Source organism: Centroberyx affinis, unplaced genomic scaffold, assembly GCF_046629955.1.
Source record: "Centroberyx affinis isolate AG114_WGS23_722 - 3 ecotype Tasmania unplaced genomic scaffold, CSIRO-AGI_Caff_v1 ptg004591l_1, whole genome shotgun sequence".
Taxonomy (NCBI): Eukaryota; Metazoa; Chordata; class Actinopteri; order Beryciformes; family Berycidae; genus Centroberyx; species Centroberyx affinis.
Genome location: NW_027282209.1, coordinates 205,700 through 222,089, shown reverse-complemented (window position 1 = coordinate 222,089; position 16,390 = coordinate 205,700). Strand labels below are relative to the sequence as shown.

Genomic DNA, 16,390 nt, shown 5'->3' with positions numbered 1-16,390 from the left:
TATACAATTATGGTGTCATATGCAGTGTTTCAAAGTGGAAGACACGCCACAAAGCTGAAGACATAAAATAAAGCCTTTATTAAAGTGCAATCTATTATACCTCTGCAGACAAACCAACAATTTTTCTGTCAGTTAGCTAATGATATGTAACATTTTCCTATTGAACAAAATATGAGGACCACATTCAAGGATATATTTTCATTTCCACAACATAGGTAACTTCTGAAGCCCAATATGTAGGCCTTTAAATCTTATTGTACATACAAATTGGAAAAAAAAAAAAAAAAGTAAAAAGCAAACAGAAACCGAACATCAGTAGCCACAGACCACCCGCCCTCTGGTTCCAGTGACTTATATCACAGTGCTTTAAATATCAATAATAATACTGGCATTCTATTTTTTGTTCCACTGTTCACTTTTTTTTCTCAGTAACTGAACACGTAGCATAGTAACAACACATAAAAGCAAAGCAGCGGTAGGCAGAACAGAACAGCGTGAAAGGCAAAAACAAAAAGCGGAAGAATGTATCCCGTATTGGAGCAGCAACAGCAAAACCAATATGGCTGGAAGAACTGTCTGTCGCACACTTGTCAAGTAAGTAAGGCTTCTTGATGAGGAGTCGTGTGGTTGGGTTTGGGCCAGCTAAGGAAATGTTCACTTCATCCGATTTGAATTGATGCTGAGGAGTTGATGGTCAGTGCTGGAAGATGAGAGCTGGGGGTCATTATACCGTTCATTTTGTACAGATTGGTAATATCGTTTATCAAAAAAACAAAATTTAATACCTTGATATTTACGTCTTTGGTCTCAGAACAGCTCATCCTCTAGAACATCATCAACGCTTCCTGAGATTGAGGCGACTTCTGAAGTATAAAGAGAAAACACTCCAGTTAGTAGACATTCAGCAGTTATCCTACCAGCAATCTGAACAGCTTGAGTCAAGTATCCACTTTCATTTTCATCCACCGCAGTGCAGAAGCCTTGTAGCAACTGATAATGTAATAACTGCCAGATAAGGCATGTAACTTCACATTATTATAAAACATGTTTCTAACCACACATTGTAACTGGAAGACAGGTGTTCCATGTTTGCTTATAACCACAATATACAAACTTGTACTATATAACTCCTGTGGTATCCCTCCGCCTTGTTTACATTTCATTTATTCACTTAGTATCAAGCAAGCAAGGATGTTTATTGCTTAGCGACGGGGAACTAATTTCTTTGTTGGAGGCCCAAAAATTATTAAATTAAAACCCGAACTGCTGTATAAAAGCAGTAACATACTGGAGGTTGTGCTGGTTAATGCAATAATGTGATATTGTGTTATTACATTATCCAGGAATTCATTACAGGTTTTATTACATTTTCAACCCATTTAAAAAGAGGCATTTTATTACATTTTGATAAGTTCGAACATTATCCAGCAGTTATTTGATTCTAAGTTGCTACAAGCCTCCAGTGTTTGAGTGCCTGCACTACCCGTGGGAAATTAGAAAGTACTGGAATGAATGCATGGTACACCAATACCGCAATATTCCTGGATCATGCGCGTGAAAAGGGTGTAAGAGATATCAGTGCCTCCTCATGTGCTCTCTTGTAGAAATGACCCCCCGTCGTGTGAGAATTAGCTCTCTTTCAATATTCACCTTCATAATCTGTTGGATACGAGCGAGTGTCGGAGTTGAAAACGGTTTCCCTTCCCGTTTCCTTCGAGTCTTTAAGGGCGTCGGTTGCACATTTCCGCTGCACTTCTCCGTTTGATTCTCGGCTGCGTGTTGAGTTGGACCGAGGCTCTTCGTCTCCCGGGTTCACCTCGACGCCGTCGCCTCCTGCCTCGGAACAGACCGGCCTCCTCGGCTGCGGCATCCTAGCCTCTTCCGTCTCGTCTTCGCCCGATGTATTTCCCGGACCCTCGGTTTTCTCGTCTGTTCCGGCTCCGTTTTGGTTGCCGTTTGCCCCGTCTTCCGGCGGCGGCCCTTTTTTCCTTTTCGGTCGTTCCCGCTTCCTTCCGTCGGGCTGAACGCGGTCTCCGGCGGGCTCGGTGAACCCCACGTAAATAACGTCGCTGCTGCTGCTGCTAGTATTCCCGCTAAGGAAGCTGCTGTCACTCACCGTAACCACGCTGCCGTCTATAAAATTCCCGCCACATCGACCGTCCTCTTCATCTTCGTCTTGCGGATCCTCGTCGCTCTGGCACGAGTCCTCGCCTGTGTGGGAGCGGGTGGATGTGGAGGATATGCTGATGACTCCTCCGCTTCCCTCTTCCTCCATGCTTGCGGTCCAGTAGGAGTCGGAGCTCTCCGCGGACGACTCGGCCGCTTCGCCGTCTCCGTCGTAGCTGCTTCCTTCCGGGTCGTCGCCGATCGCCACGGAGCCGAAATCTCCCGTCAGCCCGCCGACGACGCACGAGGAGCGGAAAGAGTCGGAGAGGGGAAGCCGCGTGTCTGTGAGGCGCAGCGGCGGGACGGAGACGTTTAACGCGGACGACTCGGCGACGTGAACCGGTTCGGCCGGGGTGGAGTGGGCGAAGCCGCGGCCGAACCCGGACGAGAGGCTGTCGTCGGCGTCGGCCCGCTGGAGCTCAGGAGATCTCGGCAAACGTGGCGAGGAGGAGGACGGCGAGGACGAGGCCCGCGCCGACGCCCACTCTCCGTTTTGCTGCAAAGTGCCTTTAATCAATCCCGCCCCCACCCCCCCAAAAAATAACAGTAATACATGTAGAGATTTTGATTTTGCTGGAGTTGCACACAAAACAACATTGTGTTGAACCCACCTGATAAGCTGATGCAGGAGAGACTCAGCTCTGATGATGCTCCGATCACGTCATCCTGCAGGAGGACAAGACATAAGGACGTCTGAATGTGTTTGATATATGGGGCTAATATTGGCCTTTTATTCAAATTCAGATATCAGCCAGTCAGTGAGATCTGCCTCTGATATGATGGATATGATGCAGTGTGATTAATTACATATTCATTGTAGAATTGGTCAATACAGGGTTGGCCAAGGGAAGATTCTTCTGCGACATTTTGATCAGATTCAGATCGCAAGTGTGCATGAATGTTTTATTATCATTATCCCAGGTTTCAATAGCTTTAGTTTCCCATGATGATTTAAATGAAGCTTTTCCACCCCGTCAAGAATAAATTCTGGGGGGGAAACACTGAATATTTGTATTTTTTTGTTGGCCATTGGTAGTTTCAATCCAAAAACACTGGTATCTTCCTTCAGTGCACCATCAGTTGAGCCCTAGTTGTAACTGTCAAGAGCTGATAAGGCCAATGACACTTTCGGTTCGTTCAGTCGCTCACCAGCATCCTCTGCAGACAGCCGAGGTTGTCTCCGTCGCCCCTCCCGTTCACCACATCCTGGCAGCCGACAGCATGGCCCAGCCGGATGAGCTCCTCACCCAGATCCACTGCCTGCAGTACACGACATGTGCAACCAGCAAAACAGCAGAGAGAGAGAGAGAGAGAGAGAGTAAATAAACCAAAGCAATGATACATGAAATACAGTCCTGATGAAGTGGGCGGAGACTCCTGGCCGACCTTGCCCTCGTCGTTGTCGTAGAGCCTGACGCTGGGCCAGGAGGAGATCTCCGAGTGGGAGTAGCTGCACAGCTTGGCCAGCAGGGGTCTCCACTCGGCACAATACGTCAGCCTGTCGAAGTCATCCAGGGCCGCCTCGGTCCACACCTCTCCTGAACCAACAGGAGCGGGACGGTCAGATTATTCACAAATTCAAAATCAAAGAGAAAACTGGACAATTTAGTGCAATATTCTACACTCTCACATAGCTGCCCCTTAGATAACTGACTTGATGATTGAAATATTAGTCTTGCCGTTTTGATGTGTCGCAGCAGGGTAAACACAGGTGTGACTAATAACATTAACGATGGGTCCAATCCACTTAGGTGCTCCAGTGCCAGGTCCCTGGTATTGGGCATGCTGGCTCAAATGTAATAGAACCGTCGTTAATGTTATTTGTTGCACCTGTGTTTACGCCGCTGTGCCACATCCAGATGGCTGCTGTGAAAAGGGATGCTGGGCCCCGCTGACCAATCAGAAGCAAGTCCAGACATCACTTTGCTGTACCCTATGCCAGTAAACCTGTGCTGTGCTGTTGAAATGAAAAACACCCCAGTTTATTAGACCCGTATTTCAGCTTACTCACATTATTGTTTTGCGTAATGCACTCAATTTTCCATTTTTCTATTTTGAATTAGAATATGAAACCGGTAAGTGTTGCACAGACCATAGCACATATCTTATTAGTTATATGCCTGTGCGATAAAGTTGAAAACATCAGCTTTACCTGCTGGTCTCACTCCTGCTAAGCTGCATTCAATGGCTTGGAATGGTAAACTGAGGAAGTCGCTCCTGAAATGCAAATGCAGCAAAAGCTACTGTAAATAACTAAGCTGGGCCATTTATTAGTACCACATGCAAAATGCAAAATAATACAGAATACAAAAAAATGCAGAGATCACTTGTCAATCGGTTGAGTCACTATTGTGTTATAGCAGTTGGCGATAGCGAGTAGCAAAACGGAAATTAAAATGTAGTGGATTATCACTTACTCACAACGTATGACCATGACATTTCCTTCACCTTATAAGCCCTGATCCCTCACCTCATACTGCGGAGGCTGTCTCTGGGCAGCTCCCCGTTGTCCCCAAAGTCCACGTAGTAAAGGTCCACCAGTCCGGAGCCCAGGACTCCCAGCACCCTGGCCCGGTTCCACGTGCCGTGGTCTCGGTACGGAGCGGCCACTATGTCCCCCACCACAATGGTCTCCACCCTCTGCTCCTGTGGGGCAGACAACTTTGTGGATTAGATTTGTCATTTCTTTAAATTTATAATATGAGAGAGACAATGGCAAGTAGTGGACGCAGTCCAATAGGATTTTGTGGCAGGTCTCAGCCTCATGTGCAGTGTTGAAAGTGTTGATGTTCTTGCCTTCTTTTTACTGGATGAAAATCAAAGTAGTGGGAATACTTCCAATGAGAGAAAGTCGACTGTTGTATAATTTCTCATCTACTTGGCGGGTGAGGATGTTTAGTTTCGGGATGATTCCACTTGAATACCATATTCAGAAGGAGGTGATAACAAAACTAACAACTTATTTTCTTGATGGGTATCTGTAATTTTATTAGTGAAATTGAAACTAGAGTTTGACCGCTATGTATTTTTGAAGGCCAATGTGAATATTTTTAGACTGAAGTTGCAGATAGCCGATATTTTGTGTCGATATTCAATATCTTTAAATTTGCATGCCCAAAAAATGTAAATTATTCAATGTTTCCCCAAGCATTTAGACCATCATGGGACACTAAAACTGTCTACTGCACAAATTTAATAGTAGGGGAATTAATTTACAAAAACATTATTCAACAATTAAATGAATAAATGAAATCAGCCTGATATATCAGCAAACGATATATTCGTCTAGCTCTAATTGAAATCCTAACTGAAGCAGTAATTCGCTACATTACTGTAATTATTCCTAGGAAAAGTAATTACTGAATTAAACGTTACCACCCATCACTGCTCATGTATATATTCCCTTTGTTTTATGCGTTTCCCCTACAACTGAAATAAATTGTAGGATTTGTCCTTACAGTCGGGGTGCTATTGTTGTAGAAGCGGCTCATCTCCTCGGTCAGCTTGTCCAGCTGGAGCGAGCGAACCCCTAGGATCTGGATCCAGAAGTGGTTCGGGTTCTCCGAGGCCGAAACATAAACCTCTAGGTGCTCGTCGGGCTGGAAGCTCAGGTCCGGGCTGGGTACTGGGACACCACATGGAGAAAATAATGATATGAAAATGAAAATATGATCTCCCAGAGGAAATTTGAGCAGTGGTAGATTCGATTACATGACCCCGAGTTGTCGAAACAACAGAGAATGAGATATAAAGAATAACACAATAGATTACTGAAGCCAATTGAACATGTAATCACATTTATCATTTGCTGTATATCAAAAGAATACAGCAAATAAATATAGAAATAAAGATACAGCGTCTTCACTGACAGATTCCAGGTTGAGGCGGATTTGCATCACCAGAAGTAACAAATATACAGAAATATGTAAATATCCATTGTAGCTATTGTGCACAATGAATATGAAATATGAGTCAATATTGAAAGGAGAGGATGCAAACTCACTTTCAAACTTGGACACTTCAGAGAGAGAGTCTGGGGAGACGATCTCCTCCTCCTCCTCCGCCTCATCCTCCTCCTCTTCCTCCTCCTTGTTCCCTGGGTCGGTGGCTTTGAGCTCCTGCGCCTCGTCGCGCCTCTTTGCCGGTTCTCCTGTGGTCCCGTTGGCCTGGACGAGCCCCTTCTCCTCTGCCTTGAGAGAACAGGGGCCGTTGTTGTTGTTCAAGCCCGCTGCCGGCTCCGGCTCCGGCTCCGGCTCCGCGATGTCCGGCCTCTGGCCCTCCGGGTCCTGGGGCCGGCGTTTCTGGCGCAGGGCCGAGGACTGGGAGATCTTCTTCCTCACCGTCATGTCGTCTCTGACTTTCTCCAGAATCAGCTCCTGGGAAGAGAAAACGGGAAAAGGAAATTCATTCATTCTCAATTACATTAATACGTTAATAAGTCAAGTTGAAGTAAGTGTCCCGCTCACTTTGGCCTGTCGGACTTCCTGCCGGGTCCCTGTGATCGTCACTTTGCCCTTGGCCTCCAGGCCCTGCGTCCTCTCCTTGGGACACACCACTCTGGCCCCGGTGGTCCTGGTGATCAGCTTCAGAGACTCTCCCCCACGGCCTGCAGCACACACACACACACACACACACACACACACACACACACACACACACACACACACACACACACACACACACACACACACACACACACACACACACACACACACACACACACACACACAAAGGTTAGATAAACAAACATATTGGCCTTTCCTTACCAGATATGGCCCGGTCAGTGTGGCCCACCTCTGATATGATGCAGTTTGATTAGTTACATATTTATTGTAGAATTAATCAACACTACACTGGTTTGTCTATGGGAAGCCTTTAACCTGAACTGATTCTAATGAGACATTTTGATCAGATTCCACACAAGTATGCAAGAATATCAATATTTTCCTGGCTTTCAATGAAGAGTTTTAGTGTTCCATGATGGCCTCAATGTTGTTTTAGAGGACTTTCCATCCTGACAAGAATACAATTCTAGGGGAAACACTGAATACTTATAAGAAAAGATAGAAAGATATAGAATATCACAAAATGGCTGCTATCTGCAGCTTCAATCCATTAATCATACTAAGTCTAGTAGCAGGTAAGCAAACGGTATCCCAGGAGTTCCCCGGGGAGAAAATCTAATAAGAGTTTTATTTGCAGCAGGCTGTACAGTATTAGCTCAATGCCAGTGCTGAAAACAAAAAGCTCTGAGAAAAATTGGCAGAATCCAATCATCCTTAACAATAACTTTTTTTGTTGCACGCTACCTATGATCCGGCCGAAGGCGGTTTGGGGGACCTCCAAGACCTCGGTGGCCGGCTCGCAGTCGGTGGCCAGGTTCTCCAGGACGCAGCGGGCCAGCAGGACCTGCTCCGGAGAGCCGTGCAGCAGGAAACACGCGGAGCTCTGGCACCCGGGCTCCCCGGACTCCGAGAGCACCCTGACATGAGCTCCAGACTTCTGGTTCACCTGAGAAATAGAGGAGGAGAGAGGCAGAGGGGCGGCAGGAGAGCGGAGCGTTAGGCTGGGGACACACGACGTGACTCAGGATGAAAAGATTGGTCGTCACGCACTTGGCAGCCAGTTAGTGTGTGTGTGTGTGTGTGTGTTCCCCAAATCTAACTGCAAAACACACACCAGCACTTGGCGAAAGCAAATTCTCACACTGCTGCGACGCTGAAACAGAACTAGCATGGAGGTGGAGCATTTTGCTTCCCACACTTGCTGTATTTTTTTTCCCCTTTCTCTGGAGCTCAACTCCTATTGGCTGTCTGCAACAAGTGCACTAGCGCTTTCTAGATGCAGCCTTAGAAGTAGCAATACAACAAATAAAGATGCACAAATAAAGCAAAACTAAAGCAATTTTTTTATAAATATAAATAAATGTGGGACCATAGACACAGCATTGACCCCCATGGTGATTAGATTAGATGAAACTTTGACGATCCCCATCGGGAAATTGGGTCTTTGCAGCAGCAGAGAACAGGATATAGCTAAGAATAAGACAACAGAGAGAATAAGACAGTAGCACTACTGAAGTAAACAAGTAATCACACCAACAGAATGAATAGAAAAATAACAACAAATAAAGATGCAGTGTCTTCATTGACATTTAGAGATTTTTAGTTGAAGCGGATGTGTGGGCAAGTGTGCATCGCTACCTATTATGGGAGAACAAATACACAGAATGGACTTCATTTTCAAATCTCAACCACTTCCACTACTTTGAGCTGATGTGCAGTAGTCATCTGGTATTGCACTACTCACCATATCCAAAAACGTGGCCTGGCATCTGGATATGTTCCTGTACACGTCTAGGGGAAGTGTCATCCTGGACTCCTCAATGTTGGGCAGCTGAGCTGCTAATGGCAGAACAGACCATGTTATTCACAGCCAAGTTAATCAGGGAATAAATTACACTAAATCTTCAATGTGTCATATATCCACATATTTTGCTTGTGTACAAATGGATTTTACATTTGCCTTTTGCATTTTAACCCTCAAGTCATAGACTTACAGTGGTTGGTGCTGCTTATATGGCGGTAGACAATGTAGCCCACTGTGGCCCCGAGCGAGAGCCCTGCAGCCAGGGCCACCATCTTTCCTGAGCTCAGGGTGCTCCTGTGACCCTCCTTCACTGCGTCCATGACACGCTGAGCACCCAGCGGGAGACTCCACCTAAACAGAGACAGGGAACAAGTCTCTTTCCTCTGGCAGCAAAATGTCCTGAAACTACACGTGATTTGTCATATTGCGCATTATTTTCACGCTGGCAGCCTGCTGTCCCATTCAGCAATGTCTTCACATGAAGTCAGGCCTCTATTAATGCTTGAAAAAAATAAAATAAAAAAAACACACATATGCACGTAAAAATGATCTTCGCTGCAATCAGAATGTATGAGTTACTGTCATGTACAATCCTCAGTGTATTGTTCGCTTGCTGGACAGCTTCACAGTCATGCAGCACAAAAATGAAAGCATGAGCCAGCCTGAATTCAATACAGTCGATCAGGGGTTCTCAAATATTTTCATATCATAGATTTCCAAATAGACACACATAAGATTTTGTCCCATTGACCCATATAGGAACATTTTGTTACGATTTAGTATTGAATTGTACATCTGTCTACATTGTACACTGTATAGGGGAGATAATAGTGGTGAATGAAACTTATGATTACAATAGTCATTCTTATACATTCTCTAATTGGGATGATAGTAAATGAAACCCCTGAAGGTCCCCAGACCCCACTTTGAGAACCACTGCAGTAAGATTCTTATGATGTAGCCTTTCACTACTCCAGACTACATCACTTGCCAAAATGTTGATTATTAGCACGCAAAGAAAACGTGCACAAGCACAGTCACACATACACAATAGTCCCCTAAATGATTAGCCATTTAGTGCACGCACACACACACACACACGCGTGGCACTGTGGTTCTTTCTGAAGCACCAAGCCAAACTGCCGTGGCCCCCGGTCCTGAGCGGGACTGCAGGACCTAAATGCTCTGGAAGCTGCTGCATACAATAAATACCAGAGTTGGGCGACCTCCAGCCATTCCATTACGAGGGTGAAAACAAAACACAAGAGCACAGAATACTTCCACCCAATTCTTTATGAGGCTTTTTTTTTTTTTACCATCATACTGCGATTACTACGACTCACGCCATGACACACAATGCACTGGAGGTAAGCCAACAGCGAAGTGTATTCTGCCCACGCAGCGCCGAGGAGCAAACGGGTGACACAACACCACCATGCATGAGTGCGTTGTCTCACTGGGAGAAGAAGGCTCTGGGGCTGTAGTTGAGAAACACGTGGGACTTTGAGACGCCCACGTCCATCTTGGAAGAATCGTGACAATAAGACACAAATCTTCTCTGATCTCGGCTCTGATTTTTTAAAAGAAATCCAAGATCAAGACTACTGACAGACAGGTGGAAAAAGGGGGGGGGAGAAAGTTTCAGCATTCACAACACGGCCTTGCAGAATAGCCTGTATCAGTCACGCACTACATGATCTAGTAACATGTCAGTCATATTGTACTTTGATGTCTTCAAGAAACCTGTTGTGGAGAGAGCATGCCATCATATCTCATCTTAAACCTATGTATGGCTGTGGCAGGAACATGCAAACTCATATAGGCTAGGCCTGGCCATATTATTATATTATTTTAAGAGCAAAACAATGAGAGGATTACAGCTGATGGAGATGATGGATTCACGTTATTACACAGAATTTCCTAAAATTTTGTTAAAATACATTCGATACATTCAGGCGTAGCTCGTGTCTGCATACTGAATGTAGGCTGCAGTCCCGCCCAGTTGCGTTTTCTCTTGTAAAGGAGAACTTCACACCGAACTCCGTTCAAAAAACGCCTAATTTAATGTGGCATTACTTCCTGAAAAAATTACACACCTCGAAAAACATGACATGAGACGTGCAGCGAGTTGTTAAGGACTTCGGGTAAATTCGGCATATAATTGATCCACCAATCAGCACTTTACATCGATACAATCTCACGTTTTATAATTGGTTCATGCTGCTCGCTACCGCCCACCACGATGTATTTTGATGGAAGACAGTGGGAATAACAGGCGAACACACCAGGCAGAACACGTTTCAATAAGAATAACGTTACATGCCTGGTGTGTTGAATTGACAAGTGGATCCTATCGATCCGTAAAATGTCTTGAGTGACATTCTACCAAGCATGTGCATTTCCCGATAAACAATTGAGTTTGGCGTTGTCTCCATACTAAAGAAAACGGCACCACTTAATACCGGCCGGGACTAGTGGATAGTTAACCTTGGCCGGGGTTTAACGTTAACCCCCAAGGCGTGTCACGTGGACTAATTATTTTGTCAACACACAGCTGTCTGCCACCAAAACTATCATGTCCAAATGGCCAGGATATCATTTTTCTGTTTAAGAGCGGTGAAAACGACCGCCAACACACTTTCTCCTGTCTGCTAAACCCTGCTAACGTTAGCTAGGTCCTGGTTGACATGAGCAAATACTAACAAGAGCTAACATTATTAAGGTGCATAGAAACCGTGACAATTAATACGGTCTTTGAATGTCATCAAAGTCTAATTCATGAGCTGAACAGCAAAGAGTAGAATTAAAAACAATATGACACTTACAGATAGACCGTCTCTCTCTTTCGACCGCTGCCTGCAAGAGCTGCGTCAAGTTTGCCAAAGAAAGCCAGAATATTACCAGAGGTTAGGTGGTTTTGCCTTGAAAATAAAAGCCTAGAATTTGTCACTCCTGTAGATAAAAGAATAATTAAGTTTAGATGTGTACATAACAGAACAATACATTTATAAAAACAACAATGTATTGCCATTTTCAACAGATTCCTCCGTAAATATATTCTGTTTTCACTTTGGTACTTTGTAGAACTCAAAAAACGATGCAATATGTTCGTCAGTAAGAGTTTTATTTTGAAAGTTCACCCAGAAGTGCTAATTTTAGCTAGCTTGAGACTGGTGGCACCTTCTACAAATAACGCGTGGAGCGTGAAGTATCCGCTGTGATTGGTTGGGGTCTACACTCGCCCATTTCTTATCCAATCGTGTCTAAGCTGAAAGGACCGCTGCGGAAGAGAAACGGTACCTCAATCAGTGCCAAAGCCCCATGTTTGTATTTGTTATTCCTTCTTGATACATTTGTTTTATTCATGTTCCTATACTTCTGTCATTGTTATGTATTGTATATATTAAGATATTTTTTTCATTTATTTTCATACTGTATGTATGTCATATTTTTGGTATGTTTTCACATTGTACATATTAATTTTTTTCATTGCCTCAGTATGTTCTACTGCCCTCATACATTTAGCAATTCATATATTTTTCATACATTTCTTCTAAATAGGTCCTAGTGTTGTAATTGTCATTTGCATCCCACTTACATACCTCCCATTTGCAATATTTCTACTTATATGTTCTATTTTCATTGCTGTATCCAACTGCCATTGGCCGCTGCAACGATTCAATTTCCAGACGGGAAGTTACATCTCAACACAACAATCATGTAAATAAAAAAAGACCATATTTATTAACATGACATAATCAATACACAAACAAAATTTGCCAAAAAAAATAACTGAAATAATTTTACATAGACACTTTAAAAAATACAAAATATACATTTATGTATCTTGTGAACAATCTTATCATAGTCCATCACTTTTTTACCCCCCAGAATGAACTGACGCAAAGTTCAGCTCCAAGCATATGCATGAAAACGTTATCAAAATGCCTCGCACCAACCTCGCAGGCTGTAATAGGGCTGTGTCATGTCAGCAGTCAGTGTGGTGAGAAAACACTAGCAACACCTGCAGTCCATGCTTGACTGGATTCCATTTGTGTAGCAAACCAACTAGAACGGAACAGTAAAATCATAGAGAAACATCAACATCGACCAAGACGGAGCATCCATTGTTTCTTAATCATGCAGCATAGCCCAGATGTTTTGCGGTGATACAAAACAAACCGAAAGTATAAAAAGAGGGCAAAAACAAAAATAAAAATCACATATCGTAAATGGATTTGTTGCATTGCGATGTTTAAAATCGTCTTCAATAGCTTCAGATGAGGCATCGGTTAACCTGCCGACTATCGTGTTCGTCCCGAAGTGATCGACTTCCGATGCCACCGGATGACCGACTGGTACTTTCACATCGCATCAGCTCATCCACGTAACACCCCGATTCAAATGTGTGCTTGAAAGGGCAGCGGAACTAAAAAACAGGCACAAGTGTACACTTCACGCAAGTTAACCCCACACACACACACCGTGTTTTGTGCTCTCTCTGGATCGGGACACAAATTACTTTCATTTGTTTTCATGCAAAAGAAGGTTGAGTGACATCGAAGCGATGCGTTTGCCAGAAAAAAAAAAACGACAACAGAATCCCATTCATATAGCGGTGTCACGTGACGTCCATCTGAAACGACGAGAGCACCACAGAGGAAGGCTGGTCCGATCAAAGGAGACCATCAGTGATACAGACGTCCGCTGCTGATGCCGCACATTGACTGTGAATAAATAGTAGAAACAAACGGGGTAGAAAGCTGCAGGCTCGACGGGATATCTGGTGTTTATCAGGGAGGAAGAGATCAAACGTTTTTATTCTCAATCCCTGGAATATGCTGGTCAGAGGATGAATTAAGAAATCGGGGGAAGGTGAGTTATTAAAACAACTTTGCGGGACGAAATCTCTCCGGCGGGGCGTTTACTTCCGAAACGGAACGGTGTCCTGAGCTCCCCGTCCCGTCTCTTCCCCCCCCCCCCCCCCGCGGGTTCGCACGGGGGGGGGGGAGAAGGCAACTGAATGATATGAAGCACCTTTTCACGAACGACCGGTAAACGCTCGGTAAAACCTTTCGCCTTCTGTAGCCAGTTGTATGGATTCTCCCTAAGGTTAAAAAAAAAACAAAAAAAAAACACTGTTCTTTCAATACAGTGCATGGGTTTAAGTGGCATGCCGGCACATTCTCCAGATATATAGGTATATATATATATATTTATATATGTATAAAATGTGACCGAAACCGATTTTTATCCTTCACAGAATACAATCACATTCGTATGCTTATTGCGTTACAGCAGGACTGACCTTCGGGCTTAGCTCGGGAACTGGTGCGCGTGGGTAGCAACAAAGAACGTTTGTTGTGAAATAAAACATAACAGCGGAGAGGAGATTATGCTGATAATGTGGCTCGGGGGCTGAATTACAGAAGGGCCCGCGGAAAGCCAGTTTACAAATGCTTCTTTGTCACATTTTTTTTTTTTCCAAAGCTGTCCTGAATTGCGAGAGGTAGCGTTACACCCTTTCCCTGCAGACGCCCCACCACAGGCGTCTCAAGCCGATACCGAACTTTAAGACATTACGAACTACCTTTCTGCTTACGGCCCGACCGGGATTCTAACGGTAAAGACGCGCTGACATTCACGGATGTCCTTTAAACGAAGGCTGAACTAGTCTAAGGGTGTGTCGCGGTTCAACGCGGGTCCTCAGGATCCGCCTCCCGTCGACTCGACGGAATTCCGCAAAAGCACCGAGACGCTCAGCTCAAGAAGGATCCCCGATGGAATTTAGACAAACTTAATACCCAAATCCTTTCAAGGTAGCGAGTCTAATGGATTTAGTGGATTCCTGGAGGACCTGCGGTATCCCTGGGACATGAAGCACAGGATGAGAAGGGCCATGCAGGAGTGTTCGTCTCTCGGCGATCGGCCCGGAGAGGGAGGATAAAAGTGATTGTGAACGAGCGAAACCTCTTCAAAAAAACATTCCTCATGCCTTTAAAACAAACTAAAAAAAAATCATACAATAAATAGTCGCCTATTTTGGGCTCTTTTCTATTAAAAAAAAAAGGAAAAGAGAAATGAATATGCTTTGGAATTTCCCTTTCCCCCGCCCTTCAAATAACCATGATATAACACCAATCATTTCAATAAAACAGAAATGGAGGATCTTGAATATTCGTATTGTAAAGCCCCGACGTTGCCGTTTGGTTGATATCTGCTCCACCTGATGGCTGCAGTGCTTTTGGGCCGAAGCGGGACAAGGTGCCCTTAAAACGAGGCAGGGGTAGCGAGTGTTTAGAGCGGGCGCCACTCGCACCCCCGCCCCTTTTTCCCTGTTTTCCAGAGTTCCTCGGAGGGGAACGCATCAGAACGGAGAGTTCATGCCCAGCTTCGTTTCAAACTGCAGCTTCTGCCTCTTCTGGTAGCGAACTCGCACCCTGCAGTGGAGAGGGAGAGAGGGAGAGAGAGAGAGAGGGAGAGGGGGGGACAAATCACACCACATGATCAAGACATGGCTTCATGAGATGAGAGAAAATGAAAGACTGATCGCATCTCTAAATAATCCTCTAATCCCACTCTGACCCCATCTGTTTTTCCCGCAATCTTAAACTGTTTGCGTCATCTGCTTCACTTTCTCTACTGCTTCTTTCTGCCATCTGTTTCCCACAAATTATCTCCCATGATGCACAGCACCAAAAACGCATGTTACGGTGTAGATTTCCCCCCCGCTTCACATCTTGTGCTGAATCCAGAACGGCCCGCTTTTGGTCTGGTTTCGTACCGTATCTCGTGCAGCTTCACCAGTTCGTTGACCAACACCACCAGCAGCGGGGACAGTGAGACCAGTAGCCAGGCTAGCAGAGGTATGTCTCCCAGGTCAAAGGTCAGTGTGCTGCTCCGGTCGCACCACAGCTGGTAATCCACCGTGGCCTGAACGACCTGGCCCAGCAAGCTGGAGGAGAGGAGGGAGCGAGGGTTGAGAACGTGCGTGTTTTATCCAGAGGTTTGAAGAGAAAGAAAGACTCAAAAGAAGAGATGAAAAATAGAGATCAAACAAGTAACTTTGTATAATACTTATCTAAACTCTATAGCAGAGTTTATAAAGTGCTTTACAGGAAGGCATACAAACAAGGATAGTAAAATATATAAAGAGGAGCTAAAAGGGAAAAGTAACTAAAACCAAGTGAAAGGTGGATCACCTTTAGTCTTGAGTCTAGACTGAGGGACAGTCAGAACAGAAGACCCTTCGATCACCTTTAGTCTAGACTGAGGGACAGTCAGAAGACCCTTCGATCACCTTTAGTCTAGACTGAGGGACAGTCAGAAGACCCTTCGATCACCTTTAGTCTAGACTGAGGGACAGTCAGAAGACCCTTCGATCACCTTTATTCTAGACTGAGGGACAGTCAGAAGACCCTTCGATCACCTTTAGTCTAGACTGAGGGACAGTCAGAAGACCCTTCGATCACCTTTAGTCTAGACTGAGGGACAGTCAGAAGACCCTTCAATCACCTTTAGTCTTGAGTCTAGACTGAGGGACAGTAAGAAGTATCTTCAATCACCTTTAGTCTTGAGTCTAGACTGAGGGACAGTCAGAAGTATCTTCAATCGCCTTTAGTCTTGAGTCTAGACTGAGGAACAATAAGAAGTATCTTCAATCGCCTTTAGTCTTGATTCTAGACTGAGGAACAGTCAGAAGGACCTTCAATTACCTTTAGTCTTGAGTCTACACTGAGTAAAAGTCAGAAGGACCTTCAATCACCTTTAGTCTTGAGTCTAGACTGAGGGACAGTCAGAAGTAATTTCAATCACCCTTAGTCTTGAGTTTAAACTGAGGAGCAGTCACAAGACC

The 16,390-nt window shown here is 44.7% G+C and overlaps 2 protein-coding genes across 5 annotated transcripts in view; both read right to left on the bottom strand.

Annotated features, from left to right (window-relative positions):
- Positions 1 to 55: 55 nt before the first annotated feature.
- Positions 56 to 11,405, bottom strand: tdrkh (tudor and KH domain containing). 2 transcript variants are annotated; one of them, XM_071544479.1, is made up of 14 exons: positions 11,361 to 11,405; positions 8,726 to 8,886; positions 8,476 to 8,570; positions 7,476 to 7,677; positions 6,633 to 6,772; positions 6,170 to 6,542; positions 5,625 to 5,791; positions 4,637 to 4,812; positions 4,319 to 4,383; positions 3,553 to 3,704; positions 3,316 to 3,426; positions 2,778 to 2,832; positions 786 to 863; positions 56 to 700 (listed from the first exon to the last, which is right to left on the bottom strand). In XM_071544479.1, the coding sequence occupies exons 2-13, from the start codon at positions 8,853 to 8,855 to the stop codon at positions 808 to 810; spliced, it is 1,722 nt and encodes a 573-aa protein (XP_071400580.1). In that variant the 5' UTR covers positions 8,856 to 8,886; positions 11,361 to 11,405; the 3' UTR covers positions 56 to 700; positions 786 to 807. The 2 variants fall into 2 exon arrangements, with proteins under 2 accessions (XP_071400580.1, XP_071400579.1); XM_071544478.1 differs by lacking the exon at positions 11,361 to 11,405 and adding an exon at positions 9,993 to 10,057 and having other exon boundaries at positions 8,476 to 8,553; positions 8,718 to 8,886.
- Positions 11,406 to 12,280: 875 nt separating this feature from the next.
- Positions 12,281 to 16,390, bottom strand: part of tmem94 (transmembrane protein 94) — a 28,956-nt gene continuing 24,846 nt past the window's right edge. For all 3 annotated transcript variants that reach the window (XM_071544472.1, XM_071544473.1, XM_071544474.1), the window contains 2 exons: positions 15,320 to 15,490; positions 12,281 to 14,975 (listed from right to left, as the gene is read on the bottom strand). In XM_071544472.1, the coding sequence (XP_071400573.1) occupies positions 14,903 to 14,975; positions 15,320 to 15,490 (244 nt within the window). In that variant the 3' untranslated portion in view covers positions 12,281 to 14,902. The remainder of the gene's footprint in view (positions 14,976 to 15,319; positions 15,491 to 16,390) is intronic.